The 22546-nt window shown below is 41.0% G+C and overlaps 1 protein-coding gene across 1 annotated transcript in view; it reads right to left on the bottom strand.

The window, feature by feature from the left end:
• The window catches only part of RYR2 (ryanodine receptor 2), a 545602-nt gene that overhangs the window by 304821 nt on the left and 218235 nt on the right, over nucleotides 1-22546 (bottom strand). Inside the window, exons 18-25 of the mRNA XM_084828209.1 lie at nucleotides 18974-19092; nucleotides 18660-18793; nucleotides 15840-16081; nucleotides 15199-15391; nucleotides 8460-8676; nucleotides 4752-4856; nucleotides 4135-4238; nucleotides 2511-2594 (exon numbers count right to left, since the gene is read on the bottom strand). Of these exons, the coding sequence (XP_084684335.1) occupies nucleotides 2511-2594; nucleotides 4135-4238; nucleotides 4752-4856; nucleotides 8460-8676; nucleotides 15199-15391; nucleotides 15840-16081; nucleotides 18660-18793; nucleotides 18974-19092 (1198 nt within the window). The remainder of the gene's footprint in view (nucleotides 1-2510; nucleotides 2595-4134; nucleotides 4239-4751; nucleotides 4857-8459; nucleotides 8677-15198; nucleotides 15392-15839; nucleotides 16082-18659; nucleotides 18794-18973; nucleotides 19093-22546) is intronic.

Here is a 22546-nt window from a genome sequence, read left to right as displayed (position 1 = left end):
AAACACCTTTTTAAAAGGTTGAAAAACCTTTTCATCTCCACCCTGGAATCAAAGGGGGGGGGGCAAGGTGGAATCTGGACATCTTGGAGAAAAGTACCCCCCTCGAGATAGTGGGGGAGCTGGATTCCAGGATTATCTCCCCAGAGCTTTATCAACGCAAAAAGCTGTGATGAGACTCCTATTTCATAGGAGAAAACAGGGCTGACGTGATCCATTATAATATATGCTTCAAGAAATATCAACAACTCCTGTGGGATGATTTAAGAAATATTAACAACGTCTGAGAACATCTGAGGGCCTGTAAGATCTGTTTGAGAGAAACATGAATGCACCGAGGAGAAGAAAGGGGATGGCTTCACCGCCAATTCCCCCCATATCTCCTGTGTCAAAAGTTTCGAAAACAAAAGATATAGGGGAATTAGTTACTCTGATAAAGACTTTATCTTCGCAATTTACGGAGCAAGCCAGAAGGTTGGATTTAATCCAAAATTCCATCACCACCTTGCAAGGAGCTGTCAATTTAATTAATGCGTCATGGCAAAAAATGGAGACAAGAATTAACGAGCAAGAAGACCGAGTAGCAGCCAATGAAACTTCGACACAAATTTGTTTTAAAAATACCTCTGACAGAATTTCTCAACTGGAGGCCTTCACGAGAAGATCCAATGTATGTTTTATTGGGATTAAAAATCTGTCTAATGATGTAAAATTGCCTATTTTTGTGGATAAACTTTTGCATGAGATACCCCCTATCCCATCTGATTATTTACTTGATATTGAGCAGGCATTTTGTGTGCCAAATGCAAAAGGGACTGACTATACCATCATAGTCCAATTTGCAAACATCTCCACAAAGAATTATATCCTGTGTTTGGCAAGAGAGGTTGGAAGCCTTTCCTGGAAACAAGACAAAGTTATGTTATTTCCAGATTACATCAAAGAGGTGGCGAATAAAAGAAGGCAATTTATCAAAGCAAAAAATATGGCAAAACAAATGAACTTACAATATTACTTAAAATATTCTGCTACACTTTGTATCGTGTCTGAAGGTCAGAGGAAGAAGTTTATAAATCATGAAATGGTGGAGGCATGGTTGAACGTAAAAATGTGTGAGATTCCTTTTATAACCCCATGAACTGGAATCATTAAACAAGCTTTGTTTACTGTTTGTGTTTAGTCTACATGATCCAGGCTAGGTCAAAAGATAAATGTTTATATATATATTCGTTTATTCTCTTTCTTCTTTTGTTTTTTCTTGCTTTTCTTTATATTTTGTATTTTAAAATAGATATGGTATGCTGTATTTAAATTAATTGTTTGAGGGTACAATGTGTAATGACTGAAGGCAAAAGGAGAAGGGGACGGCAGAGGATGAGATGGCTAGATAGCATCACTGATGCAATGAATATGGACTTGAGCACACTCCGGGAGACAGCGGAGGACGGGAAGGCCTGGCGTGCTATGGTACATGGGGTCACGAAGAGTCGGACACGACTGAACGACTGAACAACAACAACAATGTGTAATATATCTAGTATAAAATATAAAATATATTACTGACTGTTGAAGGTTTATGTTTAGTTTTATTATTATATAACACTATTCTTTTTTTAATTAGTAGTAGTAGTAGTGGTGGTAGTAGTAGTAATCTAGGCTACTGGGAATGAACTGTAGACCTGTTTCTTGGATATAAGATTGATGATATGATATTGAAATGTAAGGTTGTTTATTAAACTATAAGATTGTTAAGGTTATAGATATAGTTTGTAAAATAGAATGGCATCGGAGGCTGGAGGGTATTGGAGTTTAAATTTAATTCTTTAAGGGGGAGGGAGAGGGAGGGGGAAGGGGAAAAAATCTTCCTTTTTCTTTACCTCCTTTCCTCCTCCCTTTCCTTTTTTTCCTTTTTTTTCTTTCTTTTTCCTTCTCTTTTTGTTATTATGGTGTCCTCATCAGAATATTGTATTGTTGGGAAATTCTAGTATTGATCAGGTTGTTGGTATGTTTGGTACTGTATATTTCATTTATAAAGATAAAATAAATAAAAATATATTCAAAAATAGCTCTTTAATATCTACTGATGTAAATGTTCTCTTAAATTACTTACCTGCTTTTTGGAATCTAAAACATGGTCAGCATAAATGGATCTTTCGCACCCTTTTGGTTGCTAAAAGACCAATAATACGATACTAGAAGGATAAAAGCTCACTGCTTATAATGCAATGGATTGAAGACTTAACAATGCTAGCAACATTTGAAAGTGGTATATAGGCATAATCTGCAAATGGGCTTACATCTGCTCTGCTTTTACTGAAGTTTAGTGTAACCCTTTCTTTCTCCCTAGAATATTGCAATATTTGAAACTGAGGATTTTAGATTATTTGTTATATTTTTTAATTTTTTTGGTGTTGTTATTTTTTTGTCTGTTTTGTTAAAACTCACAATTTAAAAAATCATTTAAAAAACCATAGAATTTAATTTTTTACCTAATTTCCTGAATTTAAACTTACTTCTTTGGAAGTTTTAGTTTCTTCACCTTTTCTTCAGCATGCTCATCAGCAATTCCAACATGACAACCTAATGCCAGCAGTGTTCTAGAGGAGAAAATCATTAACTTTTAGAGACATAAAATGGTATGCTAAAAGGCAAAATTATAATTGCTTGCGGGGGGGGGGGGGGTTGCAAGACTCAAAAATTCCTAGAATCTATGGGAAGATGTTTGGGTATATCCATTAGAACACTTTTTTTGGTCATATTTGTGAAAAGCATTACTTATTTTAACACTCAGGATTTCAAAGTTGCAGTATTTAAAACCTGAAAATATATTTTCCAACTCAAATCCAAATGGAACAACAATCACTAATGTATAAATTGTTTTGCAACGAAGAGCATCAAAGTAAGATTTGCCCACAGAAATACTAGATTAAATAGATATGCAAAGTAAAACTTTAAGAACCTCACAATATCCTTGTAAATAAAACATGCTTTGAAGCAGCAGCATTTCTGAAATGCAACAAATATGGATGCATCTGCAGCTCCTGCTAAAAAGGCAGAAGAACATCAGACGTTATTAATATAGCAACCAGCACAATCTCTCAGAGGAGATTATTAGAGGACATGCATAATCACACTGATTAATACAATCCACCAAGCTGATGGGTACTTTGCTAATAATACATAAAGCAAACCTCACAGATTCATGCAACCAAACCAATTTGTTTGCAGAAACCTAAAGGTGCTTGTGATTAGACATCGGATGTATGAGGATTCCGTTTTGGGGGTGAAATCTAATGGACCTTTCTGGTTTGGCCCTGCTTGATTTCATTGTGCCTTTCCAACTCCCCCCCCCCCCTTGCTGGCATCGACTCAATCTGTATCAAGTCAATCCAATATGCGGATTTTGGACTTTTTAATGGCAGCGGTGATCTGCACAAATGGGATCCCTTTTTTCCCTTTGGGTCTTTAAATATGCGCAAATGGAGTCATAATTTTTTAATTATTATTACTGTGTGTCTTGCACAAGGGTGTACTTCTGCAAGTCTGCCCGTCCACTATGTAGCCCCATTGTAAATATCCTTTCAGTTTCATCCTCTCCAAATACTACTTCATTTACCCAGCAGATCTATATTTGTCAAATAACTGGTCACTTTCATCCTCTGCTTTGGCTTCCCAAGGGAAGGTTGGGGGGGGGGGATTGACAGAATCTTTGACAAGTTTGGAATATGGCTCTGCTGGGTTAAATGAAGTTGTGTGTGGAGAGGATGAAACTCACAAGGATATTTACAAGAGGGGAATATGCCTCTGCAGGCCTACATAGAGGACAGGTGAACTTGTGATCGTGTGCACTTGCACAAGATCACCAATAAAAAAAGTGTTTTTTTTTAAAGACCCCCATTAGCACAAATTTAAAGACCAGGAAAAAAGATCCAATTTGTGCAACCATCTGCACAGATCACGGGACCCCAAAAAAGCACAAAACATTTCTGGAATCGCGGGGGGGGGGGGGGGGGAATCCGCTACAGTCTACTGCCATGTATCGGAATGGAAACACTATGAAATCCCGTTGGTCTTAAACAGAACAGAATCCCCAGTGTTGCACATCACTAGATTAGACTGAGTGTGCTACCAACTTACTTTAGTGTTTCTAATGACATTTGGAGATTATAATTTCGTTCTTGTTCTGGCAGCTTTGCAAACTCCACCAAACATGGATGCTGTCGCTTGTTGTCATCTCTAACCTGCAAGATAGGAAAGACTAAGCTTCAAATTGTCCTAGATGGTCAATTCTACTTTGTAAAAAAATAGTAGAATTTCCCTACAAAAATAAAGCAACACTTATGCAATATGGTAATACTCAATTCAAGAAAGGCCAACCAATCACATGCCTCAACAACACTTTAGGCTCAGTCCCTCAACCCTGACTCTTGGCACAACTTGTGGCTTCCAATTGCTGGCTCCCCTTGGACTGCTCTCTATGGTCCAGCCCTATTAGGTGACAGCATATTAGAGCTGCTTCACATATAATCTTTTACTACGTGACAACTTGATGCAAAACCTCTGCTCTGTGAAATCACAAATGTTATTTAATTTCCAATTAATAGAAAGTGTTGCAAATTATATCACATATATATTGGTGTGGAGAAGATCCTGGCTCTTTATTCTATATTATTGATATAGAATAGATATAGAACTCCAGTTCCTTTATTTATTTATTTTTAAGGACAGAATACAAAATTTGAAGAGGTACATACAGGGCCATACTGCCATCCAAGTTCAATTTTATTCATAACCCACAGTTCATGGATATTCTCAGCTAGCTTTTCTCTAATTCTTTCCAAGTGTGGAGGCAAGACAATCTAAAAATAGAAGAGTGAGTCTGTTAAAAAAATTAAATGTCTCAGACAGCAATTAAGAAACGAATTAACCAACAAAATAATTCACTGGAATAAAATAAACTCCTTGCCGAAAGTCTATGTATTTTTCACTGATTAAGGCTGCAGTCTTATACCCACTTACCTGAGAGTAAGCCCCACTGAACTCAATGGGACTTACTTCTGAATGCACATGTATATGATTGTGCTGTAGTAGAGCAATCCAACCCGCCACATTGAGGAGATCCACAGGCAGATGAATTGCTGTATCCAAAGCCTTGCTTGGCCCATGCATGCCAGTAGGGCAGAAGTGAGGAAGGAGTGGTGTTTTTACTTCTGTTCCCTCCCCAGTCATTTTTTTAAATGAATTCCGTTCTATTCGTTTCTATGGGAGGGAATTAATCTATGTCATCTCCAGGCTTGGCATAGATCTGCTGGTTTTGGAATATGTCTGGACACTGGGAGAGTTGTGGTTCCTGTGGATCCACAGTTTCTCCTGGCATACCCCCCCCCAGCATGCCTCCTTTCCCCCAGTCTCTGACACTGGAGTTCCAACACTGGAGAATATCTGGCCACAGAGGTTTCTGTGGTGGCTGGGGAGAAGGTTTCTGTCCTTGGTGTGGGATATCCAACATATCCTATGGCTCCTGGGATGCCCACCTAGGAACTATAGGATTACACTCTGAATGTCTTAATCTAATGCAAATATCCTGCCCACTGCACAAATGAACTTTGGTCTGTCAATTAATTTAGGAAGTAAGTTTTCCTTTCAATGAAAACAAATGCCTTTAGAAAATAAAATTAAAATCCAAATATTTCATGCTGCTTAAAATATTCCAGAATTGAGTAATGCTTTATTTAAAGAACATACAATGCCTCCTTTGGTCCTTAGATTAAGGGGAGGAATCAGAGTGGAATTGCAAGGATTTACAATATCAACCTAAAGTGACAAAATAAAAAGCTTTGGAAAGATGGATGGTTGCCCCACTAAACCCAGCACTGACGATCAGCACAGGGATTGATAATCTGCTCTCTGACCCAAACATAACGTTTTCTATTAGACACTGATAACAGAATTTTGTGATGTTCACAGTTCTCTATTTTGGATAAGGACAGGCAGATTGGAATTTAATTAATGTGAACATTTCCTTGGGTAGAACCCAACGGGGCGCTTAGGTCCCCGCTGATTCCCTTTCACAAGCAGTGGGTTCCACCATTTCCGATGCACAAATGGGACCCGCTGCTTACGCAAAGGAGATTTAGCGCTTCTTAAGGGAAGCCCCAAAACAAGCAGAAATGGAATGAGGAAGGTGGGCGGAGCTCCCTTAGGTGAGCTCTGCTGACCTGACTCTTTTCAAAAGGAGCATGACCCAGTCTCCAAGCACTGTTGGTTTACATGGTACAGTGTTAATTAACTGATTCTAGTTGAACATCAGTTTCTGTCAGTAGTATGATGCTTTACATCCAGTTTTCTCCCTCCTTTTTTTTCATTTTTCTCACTCAGGTATCTCTTCTGAACCATCTCTTCAGTCCTCCTCTCCCCCGCACACTGTCACCATTCACAGTTCCCTTTCTGTTTCTTAACATTCTATGTTCCTTTCACTTGCCAGGCATTCTATGACCTCACAGGAATAGGCACTACATTTGGTACCTCTCCCTGAAACCTTCCATGCTTGTACACAAATCTTTCATTGCTAAAATAGCAGATAAGAGTACATCCTTCGTAATTACATATTGACTTCTATTGGTACACGTGTTCCTAAGCACTCATATAGAGCCCAGCCAGACTTACGGGTACTTTCCATGCTAGATTTTCATTCACAGCACTCTTCCTAGAAGTCACTCAGATCAATGCAATCAAAATGAATGAAGGATTCATACACATGTCAGCTCAGGAATCGGACACCTATATGACAAGAACTGAACTGCAGCAAATGTGACTTTCTAATAGCCGTGTGTGTAAACTCTTCCCCCACTAAAACTCAAGGGAGTGAAAGTTATAACATTTGAGAGGCTGCTCCTTTGTTTCTCTCAGAGATCCTTTTTTTGTTCTACATGGGGCAGAATTCAATGGGGTACTTATGCCTCAGCTGATTCTCTTACGCCCCACCAATTCAAATCTGCAAATGACGCCCACCGCTTGCAGAACAAAGATTTAGTGCTTCCAGGGCAAGCAGAAATGAGTGAAAATGCTAGTTTCTAGAACAGGGCAGGTCGACAGAACTAGCATAAGGGAGCTCTGCCGACCTGTCCTAGAGCATCTCTACCCCAGCCTAAAATCCTGCATTTAAAACAGGGTTTTCTGATTCTGTTTTAAGTGCAGGATCACAACTGACTCCCTTTACACGTGCTTCCTTTTCCCCCTCCCCTTCTCCCCATATCTGAATCTTCCATTATCTTTCATTGATCTCGCTCCTCTTCTTGTCGCTTTTCCTCTTTTCACGGAGGAAACTGAAGTGGAACACAATGGGGTAATTTGATAGCTCATTATCTATGATCTATTTAAAAATGGAACGAAGGGCATTTAGTGCAGGAGACGCCCTGGAGGATCACGGCAGGGACACGGCGTCACGTAAAAAGCCTGCAAACTTCCATGAAGGAGCAATCTCAATCGCAGGATAAAAGCTCAGTGTAAAGGAGCCCTTATCAAGAAACAACTGTTTCTGTTCATTTCAGGACTTCCTTTGGGAAGCACTAAAGCTCTGTTGTGCAAGCAGTGGGTCCTGTTCACACAATGAAATTGGCAGAACCCACTGCTTGAACAACAGAATCTGTGGGGTGCAAGAAAATTGGCGATGAAAATTAAGCACCCCATTGGATTTTACCCAGATATTTTTAAACATAAAAACCACGTAACTGTTCTGCTGGAAAGAGGACACTCATGGTTTAAGGAGAAGGCAACCACTTGGATGCATTCATACTAGCAAACCCAAAATAGGCATTACATGGATTATGTAAAGTATTGCAAGACTGCCAATTTCTGTCATTTGTTTAAAAATTTGTTATTCTTTTGTATAATTAAGTGATTATGTATTGTGTGTGTGTGTGTGTGTGTGTGTGTTCTATGGCATTTTACATTTCAATAAAATAAAGTATAAACAAACAAACAAGGCATTTTATTACTAAGTAAAGTTATGGAACATATTTGACCATCCCACTGATAATCTCAATAACAATGCAGTATTATTTTAAGACTACATTAGGTTGACCGATAGAACTCATCTCTGCCAGTTATTCTATGAACTGCATAACTTTATTTTGACTATATATACTTGCTTTGGTGAGGTAATTTATTGCATACCTTGCAGCTTGATTCTAATATTTACAATGACATTTGATAAAGCTTGGACTGTGAAATATTGGTTACTGTGTTAAACTAGAGTATTGCACTGGCACTGCAATGATGCTACCTCTACAGTGCAGGTAGATACATGGTGGCAAATATTTAGCATAATTATGTTTGTTACCTAAACACTTAGCAATAAAATATGACACAAAATTTGAGGCAAAATATATTTTTGAGATTCCTAATTTTAACATAATATAATATGAAATACATTACCCAAAGTGAGTGTAGATTCTATTTACCTGACTGGTATCTACAGGTACTGGAGTGAAAGCTGCTTGTGACAGAGAGATATTTGGACCCAGTAGATCTCTTGTGCAGTTGCGATCCTGTTTGTATTCTCTGCTGTGTTCCACTTTCAACTTTTCTTTTGGCAGAATTGCTTCAAAACAAGGAGCATATCCTGGAGGTGGAAGGAATTTAAATTCCCCGTGACGGCCTCCAAGCAAAAAGTGTACCCTATAAGACAACAACAATTTAAAGAATTCCATGTCTATAGATTGATTCTTAGATAAAACATTTCATTCAAAGTTACACTTTGTATATGCTGCATCTGTGTAGCATTTATTCTAGATTGCCTCTATACTAGGCTGCAATTATCTTCTAGTACATTAGTGTTTACCTGGGGTGAATTTACCATCAGCTATCTCTTAATTTATCTTATTAGTTTTATATGTCAAGTAATCTAAGAATAACTTTTAACAACAAAATCCTATGCACATTTATCATAAATAAGTCTCACTATGTTCAATAGGGCTTAGTCCTTCGTAAATGTGTTTAGGATTGCAGCCTAAGTGACATGAATCCTTTGGTTTATTCAGCCTTTGTTAAAATTAGAATTGGGGAAAAAATCAGTGATACCATCACTAGAATGGAAGCTGGTGTAGAGTAGTAGGTAAGAGTATAGTCCGTAAGAACAACCACAGAACAAATACAAATCCCTATCAACTATGAATTCCCTGGGTAGTCTTAGGCAAGCTAATATATCTTAATATAGGGATATTAATGCTGACCTCCCCTTCATGGATCACTGCCTTGTTGTGGCGAAGGGGCTTGCGTAACTCAGTGAAGCCATAAGCTATGCCGTGCAGGGCCACCCAAGACGGACAGGTCATGGCAGAGAGTTCTGACAAAATGTGGTCCACTGGAGAAGGAAATGGCAACCCACTCCAGTATTCTTGTCAAGAAAACCCCATGGAACGTATCACAAGGCTAAAAGAGATGACGCCGGAAGATGAGCCCCTCAGGTCGGAAGGTGTCCAATATGATACTGGGGAAGAGCAGAGGGTATTTCCAAGTAGCGCCAGAAAGAGTGAAGCGGCTGGGCCAAAGCCGAAAGGACACTCAGCTGTGGATGTGTCTGGTGGTGAAAAGAAAATCCGATGCTGTAAAGAACAATATTGTTTAGGAACCTGGAATGTCAGATCAATGAATCAAGGTAAGCTGGAGGTGGTCAAACATGAGATGGCAAGATTGAACATCGACATCTTGGGAATCAGCGAACTAAAATGGACAGGCATGGGCGAATTTAATTCAGGTGACTATCATATCTACTATTGTGGGCAAGAATCCCTTAGAAGAAATGGAGTAGCACTCATAGTCAACAAAAGGGTGGGAAAAGCAGTACTGGGGTACAATCTTAAAAATGATAGAATGATCTCAGTACGAATCCAAGGCAAACCATTCAACATCACAGTAATTCAAGTCTATGCCCCAACCACTGAGGCGGAAGAAGCTGAGGTTGATCGGTTCTATGAAGACCTACAACACCTTCTAGAACTAACACCAAAAAAAGATGTCCTCTTCATCATAGGGGATTGGAATGCTAAAGTAGGAAGTCAAGAAATCACCGGGATAACAGGCAGGCATGGCCTTGGTGTACAAAATGAAGCAGGACAAAAGCTAATAGAGTTTTGCCAAGAGAACATGCTGATCATAGCAAACACTCTTTTCCAACAGCACAAGAGGCGACTCTACACATGGACGTCACCAGATGGTCAATATCGAAATCAGATTGATTATGTCCTTTGCAGCCAAAGATGGAGAAGCTCCATACAGTCAGTAAAAACAAGACCTGGAGCTGACTGTGGCTCAGATCATGAGCTGCTTCTTGCAAAATTTCGGCTTAAATTGAAGAACGTCAGGAAAACCACTAAACCGTTCAGGTATGACCTAAATCATATCCCTGATGAATATACAGTGGAGGTGAGGAATAGATTTCAGGGATTAGACCTGATAGACAGAGTGCCTGAGGAACTATGGACGGAGGTCTGTAACATTGTTCAGGAGGCAGCAACGAAATCCATCCCAAAGAAAAAGAAATGCAAGAAAGCAAAGTGGCTGTCTGATGAGGCTTTACAAGTAGCTGAGGAAAGAAGGGAAGCGAAAAGCAAGGGAGAAAGGGGAAGATATACCCAACTGAATGCAGAGTTCCAGAGAATAGCAAGGAGAGACAAGAAGGCCTTCTTAAATGAACAATGCAAAGAAATCGAGGAAAACAACAGAATGGGAAAGACTAGAGATCTCTTCAAGAAAATTGGAGATCTCAAGGGAATGTTTTGTGCAAAGACGGGCATGATAAAGGACAAAGAAGGCAGGGACCTAACAGAAGCAGATGAGATTAAGAAGAGGTGGCAAGAATACACAGAAGAACTATACAGGAAAGATCTGAATGTCCCTGATAGCCATGATAGTGCGGTCACTGAACTTGAGCCGGACATCCTCGAGAGTGAAGTCAAGTGGGCCTTAGGAAGCATTAGTAACAACAAAGCTAGCGGAGATGACAGTATTCCAGCCGAGCTATTTAAAATCCTAAAAGATGATGCTGTTAAAGTGCTGCATTCAATATGCCAACAAATCTGGAACACTCAACAGTGGCCACAAGACTGGAAAAGGTCAGTTTACATTCCAATTCCAAAGAAGGGCAACGCCAAAGAGTGTTCAAACTACCGCACAATTGCGCTCATTTCACATGCCAGCAAGGTGATGCTCAAAATCCTACAAGCTAGGCTTCAGCAGTATGTGAACCGAGAACTACCGGAAGTACAAGCTGGGTTTCGAAGAGGCAGAGGAACTAGAGATCAAATCGCCAACATTCGCTGCATCATGGAGAAAGCAAGAGAATTCCAGAAAAACGTCTATTTCTGCTTCATTGACTACGCTAAAGCCTTTGATTGTGTGGATCACAACAAACTGTGGCAAATTCTGAAAGTGATGGGAGTACCAGACCACCTTACCTGTCTCCTGAGAAACCTGTACGAGGGTCAAGAAGCAACAGTAAGAACCAGACATGGAACAACCGATTGGTTCAAAATTGGGAAAGGAGTACGACAAGGCTGCATATTGTCACCCTGCTTATTTAACTTATATGCAGAGTACATCATGAGAAATGCCGGGTTGGATGAATCAGAGGTCGGAATTAAGATTGCTGGGAGAATTATCAACAACCTCCGATATGCAGACGATACCACCCTAATGGCAGAAAGCGAAGAGGATCTCAAGAGACTCTTGTTGAGGGTGAAAGAGGAGAGTGCAAAAGCTGGTTTGAAACTCAACATTAAAAAAACGAAGAGCATGGCATCTGGCCCCATCACTTCCTGGCATATAGAAGGGGAAGAAATGGCAGCAGTGACAGATTTTACTTTCTTGGGCTCCAAGATCACCGCAGATGGTGACTGTAGCCATGAAATTAAAAGACGCTTGCTCCTTGGGAGGAAAGCTATGGCCAACCTAGACAGCATAATAAGAAGCAGAGACATCACCTTGCCGACAAAGGTCCGTCTAATCAAAGCTATGGTTTTCCCAGTAGTAATGTATGGCTGTGAGAGCTGGACTATAAGGAAGGCTGAGCGCCGAAGAATTGATGCTTTCGAACTGTGGTGCTGGAGAAGACTCTTACGAGTGCCCTGGACTGCAAGGAGGTCAAATCAGTCCATCCTAAAGGAAATCAACCCTGAGTGCTCATTGGAAGGACAGATAATGAAGCTGAAGCTCCAGTATTTTGGCCACCTAATGCGAAGAGAAAACTCCCTGGAAAAGACCCTGATGCTGGGAAAGACTGAAGGCAAAAGGAGAAGGGGACGGCAGAGGATGAGGTGGCTAGATAGCATCACGGATGCAATGAATATGAACTTGAGCACGCTCCGGGAGAGAGCGCAGGACAGGAAGGCCTGGCGTGCTATGGTCCATGGGGTCACGAAGAGTCGGACACGACTGAACGACTGAACAACAACAATGCTGACCTACCATATAAGCTGGTATGTGCCAGATAATGTATTTGATGTGATCATTTGAACTCTTAGGAAAAGCAATGTATAATTAAATGTAATATTTCCTGCTCTGTATTTAACAGAGCACACCTCCTAAACTCACCTAGCATTACCTCAGCAATAATCCAAGATCTTCGGGGGGGGGGGGAATCAGAAGATCTTGGGTAATTTTTCCAAGCCAACACGAGGTCCAACATCAGTTCATTACACTGAATAGGGTGAGAAATAAAAATCTGGAGGAGGAAAAACCAAGAGGAGGAAGTCCATCCCTTGTGGAGGACCTGCACCCGCCATCAGTTTTTTGCTCCCACAGCTTCTAAGTTTTCCCCTATTCAATAAATGAAGAGAAATCTCCTTATTACAATCTGAGCTAGAAAATAATTCAGGGGCTTGTAAACCTAGCATCTTTGTAATGAGCCTCTATAGTGCTATTTTTGCCCAAGCCTGACCTGGGAGAATTTTGCTGGCATCTCTAGTATTTAAATCTTCAACAGCAAAACCTTCTACAGTGTAGTTTCCTTCATTATAAATAGGAAATTCTGTTCACTAAAGAACAAAATAGAACATATATATATATATATATATGATAAATAAAGTTTCTTTGAGCCCCAAAGAGCTATACCTACAGTGAGTTTTTCCAGACATGTTTTGATGGGACTGTTCTATTTGATAAAGGCATCAATAAAAAACAATATATTAGCAACTAAGATTCACTTCTAAAAGACAGATTGAACAGACTGAATTGAAATGAAAAAACAGGTAACTATGGAGAAAATTACCCGGTGCCTTCAGAACTCTCTTCTGATTTCTCACCCTTAGAGCCAACCTAGACTAGATGCAAGAGATCCATGACAGAATAGCCCACAGCTACAGGCTGAATTCGATTGGAACTATGATGCTGGAAGAGTTAAGCCTTTATCCTAATCTTCCCAATATAAATCACCCTGCAAAACTGCTATTTTCCCTGCTAATATGGCTACTATATGTTTTCCCTGCCAGAACAAATATAGTAGGTTTGAGTGGGGCAACTAACCTCCGAAGTGGCATGGCCCTGGGTCTGGAGGCTCTGCCCCAAAGAGGACTCTGAGCCCAACGAGATACTGGGGACCCCACTCCATGAAGGACAGTTGGGGACCTCTGCCGCATCCCCTGGACTTAAGCAATTGTCCCTCCCATCTATCTCAGCTTCCATAAATGGCTCTCCCAAAGCTTCTCAGATCCCTCAGCCATATAGGAGCTCAAGGCTACAGAAACGAGCATGTGTCCTTTAACTCAGTACCCAGAGGGACGTGGAGCTTCTGAGAGATCTGCCTACTTAAGCCATCAGTTGCTGCTAGTCCCTTGCTCCTTCCATAAGGAACTACCCCAGCCCAGCAGAAACTTTAGAGCAGGGGTCTGCAACCCAATGCCTGCACCTCCAATGGCACCCATGAATGGGTCCCCAATGGACCACCAATTGTCATGATATTCATGCCATTGGATTAGAGCCTTTTCTGTGAAGACTGTGTGTTGATCATTGCGCACTGATCTCCACACATGAAACAAATTCACGCACAGGCATCTTCCAGTCTTCCTGTGGGCACCTGAAAAAATGTGTATTATTATTATTATTATTATTATTATTATTATTATTATTATTATTCTGTGTTTTAATACATACATGGTTCTGTATGAAATACATACAACTTTCTAGCTATTATACATGGGCTGCAACAAAAGCGTGCCAGATAACCAAATAATATCCATTTGAAGAAGACATCTATATGCCAACTTTTCAAATTGAGGGTTGTAAGGACCTCAATCCATTGCATTATAAGAGATGAGCATTTATTCTTCCAGTGTTGTAATATCAGTCTTTTAGCTGTCAAAAGGTGCAAAGAATCCATTTACATAGACAATTTGTTAATTTAATGAAGCAGTTAAATAATTTAAAAGAACATGAACATCAGTGAATATTAAAGACTGTTCCAGTACAAAAATTATCTATGTAATAACATCCACCGGCAAAAGAAACAACTACTGGAGATTGCCAAAACATATGTTTAAAAGAAGCATTAGCCATATTGCACTGCCAGCAATTAGCTTAATTAGACAATCCCTTATTATAAAGAGACATTGCAGTGTCCAATAGACAAAAGGTTTTGCTGAATAAGATGCAGGCTAAGATCTACAGACGCGAAAGGTAGATGCTCAAGTGGAGATCCACTGATTAGCCATTTTGTGGTAGTGCCCACAGCAATATCTCAAATTCCCAAATGTGCCCATGGGTCCAAAAAGGTTGGGAACACCTGCTGTAGAGTGCTGTCTGAGTTGCTATTAGTCTCTGTCTTGCTGTGCTGTTGTTTACGTAGCATAACTGCTGACCAAATGTGACCCTTACCTTGCCAGCCCTTAATTCTTTCTATCAGAGTCTCCTTCAGTGCCCTATTGACTGGCCATTTCCCCCAGGTTCCACACTAGCCAGAACACAAAATAGAAAACCCCTATAATGCCACAATCCATAACAATATGGGACCACCACTACCCTATACCGGCTTTTAAGAGAAGATAAAAATGTCCAGAGATCCAATCTTTGAATTACCATGGCACATCTACCTTGGCCCTTACAGTAAGTCTAGTGAATAGAACAGAAATCCCAAAGTTAAATGAATGGGGGGAAAGCAAGGAAAATATTCAAAACTTTTGCAGAAAGTAACAGGATGCAGGCACTAACTTTATCCCTGCAGAGAAGCTGACAACTGGAAAGAAAAGACCATCTATGTTGAAATTCTCAAACATCCCCTGGACTGGTTGACCATTTATCCGGAATGAAATGCTTGGAGCACTCAAGTCAAGGCAGCAGCTGATTACGTCATCAGTCCTTAGTAGATGCTGATTGGGAGAATTCACAGATCTTGCTACACACCCTATGGTGTAAATACAAATATAATTAGAACAAAAGCTAAGGCTCATGTAAGAAAAGCTACTTTCAGAGAACTGGAGACAGACTTATAGAAGAATCAATATAAGTGACAAAAAAAGCACCAAGAGAACCAACACTGTATCATGGGAACCTGACTTATACAGAGTCAGATGATTGGTCCATCTAGCTCATAACTGTCTACACTGACTGCCAGCTGCTCTCCAGGACTTCAGACAGGAATCTTTTGCAACCCTACCTGGAGTTGCCAGGAACTGAATCTGGGACCTTCTGCATTCAAACCATGAGCTCTACCACTAAATTAAGTATTCCCCCCCCCCAAATTCTATTGGGGAACACTATATTCATATGTAACAATGTTTTACATTTAAAAAGTAATCTACAAAGTGTTTACACCTTAAAAGAACTCACTTAAAATATTTGATTTGTCTTACCTGACCATAGATGAAGTCCATCAAAACCATAGGAATATAGGTCATCACCAACACCATTACCTCCCCATTCTTCTCCTCCCACAGGATATGGTGAATAGCCTTCTGTTGAAGCCCAACCCACACGAAGATGAGTAGCTTCTGCTGTTGTAAATGGTTCCACATAGTCAACCATTAGCTCATAATACCATTTCCTGTACTGAGCCGAGCCCTCACTGATTCCAAGGAAAGTATTGGGTCTCATGCTGAACACAAGAAAAAAAAAATACATTTAAATGCATCCAAAAAAGAAAATCAAAGATTTACACAGTTTGTTTGTTTAAAGCATTTTATCCCACCTGTTGATCCTTGGATCTTCCCTCTCCCCTCTGTCCAGGCAAGTTACAATAAAATATGTAATTAAAGTAACAGTTAACTAGTACTTTTTAAAAATTTCATTTTATGCAGTTGCAGCTCCCTGTTTGTCACTGTCTCTAGAAAATCTATTGAGGTTACTGCATTTCTTATAAAAAAGGAAGCAAAAACAGGGGAAGAAGAGACAGGCTATCTCTTAACAAATGCAACCGTGATATTTGCTTATGTATGAAACCCTTGTTCAAGGGTTTATAGAAGACAATGTGTGTGAAGAAATGCCTGCATATAACTACTGTTGTTCCGTAATGTTTAGTTTGCATGGCCTCTATGAGGCAACAATGTATTTGAGTAGGCCTGAGGCCTTGTTTTGTTTCTATCAAAGGCCTGTGTAATAGCTGATGAGTGACATTCTGAAGTGGGAGAATGAGAGAATCTCTTTGAATATTGTTAGATGGAGCTTGGAGCATGTACATTCAATTCTGATTGGTTGGGGATTCTAGCTAGGTGGGAAAGAGTGGTTGAGAAATGCCAGTTAAGGAATGACAGTTGGCAATTACGGGTCAAAGTCAGAATCAGTCAGGGTTAGTCTGTGGAGACTGAGGGAGAAGGTCTGCTGGTTGGTGTGTGGTGTTTTAGAAGGAGAAACTGAATAATAGAGATTTTTCCTCTGTGGGAGAATCTTAGGTGGCTGGTGATGATCAGGAGTGGGGAGCAGCTAGCTGTGTTATGCCAAGAGGCTGTCCAAAGATCTTGCCAGAGGAAGGTTATACAAGCAAGCCGTAAAAACCCAGATAAACTGTCCAAGCAGCCAATAATACAACGAGAGGACCTTTGGGAGTCAGAGGAAGGCTATACCCAGAAGCTGGACCTGGTTGAAAGGGTATTTGGCTCGGGTGGAGGTTTAGGGAATTTGGCCTGAGGTAAGAGAAGTCCTTAGAGGCTTGTAACTAGGGATGTACGAAAGTCACTTACCTTTCCGCGGATTATGTTGATGGGGGGGGCGTTCCATCCCTCCCCCTGGAATCCTCCACGGCTGGCTGTGCTCCGCGACAGCTCCGCGGAGCAGCCGGTCAGGCCCAGCCAGGCCAGAGCCATCCGCAGCCGGATTTCCGGGCGCGGAGGGCTCTGGGCGGGGGGGACCGCGTATGCAAATGTAAATATTTACGTAGGGTAAATATTTACGTAGGGTAAAACAGCGAACCAAAAAGGGACACAAATAGCGCCTGCTACGCTATTTGCGTTCCCCTTTATTTTCGCTGTCATAGTCTACGTAAATATTTACGTAGACTAAGACAGCCAAAAATAAGGAACGCGAATGGCGGCGGCCGTAGCCGACGCCATTTGCGTACGCGGTTTTGGTTTTGGTTTTTTAAACCAAGCCATGATAGGCTACGTAAATCTTTACGTAGCCTATCACATTGTTGTTGTTGTTTTTTACAAGACTGCAATTGGCGGCGGCAGCAGCCAGTCGGAGACCAGCCGCCGCAGCTGCTGCCACTGGAGCCGCCGCCGCCGCCCGGAAGATCCACCCCAGGTAAGTCTCGTCCTGGGGGGGATCCGCAGGGGGGCGGGGGGTGGCAGGCCGTTCCGCCGCGGATGTCGGGGGGCCGAATGCACTGGCATTCGGCCTCACCGAGATCCGTGGCGAAATTCTCTGACATCCCTACTTGTAACAGCAACAATATCTCTTGTCCTAAAGAATTTGTCACTAAGTAGTCCTTTGAAAACCCAAAGTATATATTAGTAATCCCTTATGTACAATATCCCTTTAATTCATTATTTATTTAAAAGTTCATTTTGTCTCTAGTGTTGGTGCCCATCTCACACCTAAGCCTCTTATACTAGGGATGGCAGAGAATTCCGCCACGGATCTCGACCAAAAATAAGGAACGCAAATGGCAGCAGCCGTAGCTGCCGCCATTTGCGTACATGCGTTTTTGTTTTGTTTTTAAGCCAGACGTGATAGGCTACGTAAGTCTTTACATAGCCTATCACAGCTGACTACAGGGACGCAAACAGCGGCGGCTACGGCTGCCACCATTTGCGTCCCAGGTAGCCAGCGGCCGGATGTCCGGCTGCTGGCGGAGCTGGCCGGCGGCTCTGCGGACTCCCCGCAGAGCGGAGCCGGCTGGCCAGGATTCCAGGGGGGAGGCGCTCCGCGCCTCCCCCCCCCAGCAGAACCCAGCGGAGCCAGGTAAGGGGAGTTTCGTACATCCCTATCTTATACCAGCTACTAGGAGGTTTTAAAGGATTCTAATTGAATTGGTGGCAGTGGAAAACAGTCAGCTTGTGGAACTCTGAGCTAGGCAATTTCTTAGGCCCGGAAAAATAAGCATTTGCTATAAATAAGAAACTCCATAGGTGGGACTGCCTAGTGAAGGAGCAGTTTCCCTATGGGTGGAAGCAGTGATGGGGAGAGGAAGTCCCACATAGTGTTTGTGCACTATAATATTCTATTCAGTTTTTTACCTGCTCACATGGTTGACAAGGCGTGTTTGGAGAAGGAGATCTCTTCCTGGCAGAAGATTGTCACAGATCAAATGTTGATTAGATCGCACAGCTACTCCATGACATACACACAGAGAGCACAAAACATCTAACACCTGGGAAAGAAATGATGATGGTGGTTATGATGGTGGTTTTATACAGTCCCTATGATGCTGTTTAAAAACACTAAGTATAAAACAGTAAAGAATCTTCATTGCTATCCAGTGAGATAACTCACCGAATTTGCTACTCATAACACAGAATCTCTTATCTAGTGTCACGTCTGTCTTGCATACCTTATGGTTTCTTCCATGTTTGTCCAAAAGACATATAATTGATTTAATATGTCCTTCTTTAATAATATTTAAAGCTTCTGGACTTTCCACCAACACACAGTGTAAAACTTCAAGGATTCCTGAAAACATAAGACCACAATTTAACGTATGTAGTCCTTCAAAATCATACGATATGATCCATGCATTAAATGAGTCACAATAATCTTTCCCCTTACATAATTATCTTGTGTGAAAGACAGAAGAATGGGGTAATGCAACAAATAAAAACATTCAAACATAAAATAACACACTTTTTAAAAAATGTGATGAAAACATAACATAAAGATACTTAATTCAGCTTAAATCTACTCAATAGACACTGGTCAGACATAATGCTAAACCTGGGGTGGGGAACCTGCATCCTGAGAGCTGCATCGCTTCCTCTTCTGCTTCATATGTGCACATGTGTGCAGGAGATATAGAAGGGATGGGATAGCACAGAGAGAGAAATATGAATTCCTGCAGGCTCTGCCCATCAGTGGCTTTTCATGTGGATCAACAGCCCTTCATAGGAAAAACGTTTCCCACCCCATCCCCTCTCCTCCTCCTCCATGGCCAAAAGGACTTTGCTGGTGTTTATTTTCACTTTCTCCTATTCCTGGCTTGCCATGTATACAAACCAGAGATCATGGTTTATAATACAAGCAGAGTAATTGCATGAAATTGATATACTGAAAAAGCAGGAAGCAGTAAACAACCCGTGACCTCTCAATTAACCAGAATGATCAGGCAAATAAAGCTGTAGTCATTGCCATTAGACTTAAATGAGATTCCTGCACTGCTGCATTAAACCAAGTTCCCCTAGGTGCTCTAAGAGATCTCCATTTCAGTAGTAGCACACATAATGCACACAGTTAATTACTGCCCACTGTTGCTGCTACAGTGACTGAAAGTAGGCTTCAACCTAAGATGGCACAGGTCAATAAAGGTAGGTACTATGTTGTCTTCTCCCCCTTTACTCCAAACCACACAAACAACTACTTTTCTATGCCCACCAGAAAAAGAAACAGAAAGAAAAGTTCTCAGATATCCTTTTATTTATAAGAAGGCCTAGAGGGAACCAGAAGTTATGCTTGAGCTTATCTAGTCTGACAGCTACATTACCAAACCAATGATACTTTACTGCAGAGTAATCCTTTAACCCCTGCTCTTTTATTGTATTCAAGCTTCCCTACTCAGAAGAAATAAGAGCAGAGGGAATCATCTGTTCACAAATAGGACTCCTCCTGTACCTCCTTCTGTTGCCAGGAGGACAGAAAATCATAAAACTATGCTTACTAACAAGGATACCAAAAACATATTAGTCATTTCTTCATCACACAGATAAACTAATTACCTGAAACTAGTTCTAATTACAGATAAGGGTTTAACTGGCCTAAGTATTTCATATTTTGATCACTTGAATTATAATCAAAAGCCATTTACTATCTACATACTTCTCAAAATTATACCCAGTGCCCTAAGGGCAAACAAATAATCATGGTACTTTTTAAAATGTCTTCAACATCCCATCTTTTAATTTGAGAGATGAGGGCTTGAAAAAAAACCCAAACTGTTAATTTGATTTTTATCTTAAAGCCCACAGGCCAATTACATTTTTAATTAAGTAATCATATACAGCTCTCTCTGATGAGCTGAAAAACTGAATTACAGCACACTCCACTGTTCTTGGCTTCATAACCTATGGTGGAATCAATTTCCAGTTTTTAGCACATTACAAGCCATTGCCATTTAGAGTAAAATAATGAAATGAAAGTCTTAAAACCATTGGCAGATTTTTATTAAATATAATTTCATTCTATATAGGTTGGGGGGCAGAAAAACACTGTGAATTTTTTAGTTATAATAGGCACAATCCAGGCAAATTGAGACAGTTTCAAGTGTTGTTGGACCCTTAAATTGTACCAGGTTTAGTGGCACATACAATCCTAACGATGCTTACTTGGGAGACAATCCAGTTTAGTTCAAATCAAGGAAAATGAACAAACTGGACCAAAAGGTGGGGTAAAAAACTAGTAAATAAATAAATAAATAAATAATATATATATATATATATTTGTTTTTAAATGTTCAATTACATGAACTCAAAATTTAGTATATTTCCAATGTTATTTGCAAGATTAAAAGTATTTTGGTGAATAGCCACCTTTAAATTCTCAATTTTCTAACATCAGAATTCAAGCTGATTTCAAGCCGAATCAGTTGCAAATAGCTCTGGTTTAGAAATCACCAAAAACTTCATCTAGAAAAAATAAATAACTTTTCCTTTTTAAAATAGCTTCAGATATTATTTTGGTCATAATGAATAGCAGAAACTGACTGTGCCTAGGGGTGTACGAAACTCCCTTACCTTGGGTCCGTGGGGGTCCACGGCGGGGGGGAGGCAATCCATTCCTCCCCACCAGAATCCTCGCCGGTCCCAGCCGGCTCCACTCCATGGTGAGTCCGCAGAGCTGCCGACTGGCTCCAGCTGCTGGGACGCAAATGGCGTCCACATGGCAGGTGCCATTTGCGTCCCTGTTCTTTGCAGTAATAGGCTACATAAATCTTTACGTAGCCTATTACTGCAAAGAACAGGGACGCAAATGGCGTAGCGGGCGCCATTTACGTCTCTGCTGTTTGCCGTGATAGGCTACATAAATCTTTACGTAGCCTATCACGGCAAAGAATAGGAACGCAAATGGCGTAGTGGGTGCCATTTGTGTCCCTGCTCTTTGCAGTGATAGGCTACGTAAAAATTTACGTAGCCTATCACGGCAAACAGCAGGGACACAAATGGCGTCCGCTACGTCGGACACCATTCGCGTCCGAAGACAGGCGGGAGCAGGCAGGATAGGCAGCAGCAGACGGCTGGCAGAAGATAGGATCCAACCCCGCGCGGATTCCCCTGGGTGGCGGAGGTTAGTCTTTCGTTCCGCCACAGACTCTGGGGGGGGGGGCAGATTCTTAGAATCTGGCCTCATTGGAGTCCGTGGCGGAATTCTCCGCCATCCCTAACTGTGCCCCATAGGATTGCACCACTACTCATAAACCCCCAAACTCAGAAGCTTCCAAGATTCCTATGCTCTTCCTGGCTGGAGCTGGCAAGGCGGGAGGCAGGGGTGTCGTTATAAAGAGGACCACCTGGGCACGGGCCCTGAATCTTCTTCAGCTGGATCTTTTGAGCAGACCTAATTGCCGTTTTTTTTACATTTTCCCATTGACTTGCATTGGAAAACAGAAACGGACATAACGTTTTTAGTTTGTATGATAAATATATGAAATTTGGAGATTTAGTATCCCCCATGGAGCTGATTGAACCTGCCCAATTTCAGGCAGTTAGGTCAAGTGGCTTTTGTGCTAGTCACAGGTAAAATTTGCTATTTTCAAGAAAATCTGTCAAAGCAAAGAGCTATAATGTTTGTGCTTCCACATAATTTATTTTATTTATTTAAAATATTTCTTGGCCACGTTTCAGGGCAGAGGCCCTCCCAAGGCGGCTCACAGCAATAAAATACATAAAAAGAGTTAAAATATTAAAAGTTATAAAAACAT

The sequence above is a fragment of the Heloderma suspectum genome, chromosome 1 (genome assembly GCF_057233095.1).
Source record: "Heloderma suspectum isolate Gila_16-S chromosome 1, 16-S_ref, whole genome shotgun sequence".
Classification (NCBI taxonomy): domain Eukaryota; kingdom Metazoa; phylum Chordata; class Lepidosauria; order Squamata; family Helodermatidae; genus Heloderma; species Heloderma suspectum.
This window is presented reverse-complemented; position numbering and strand designations above follow the sequence as displayed.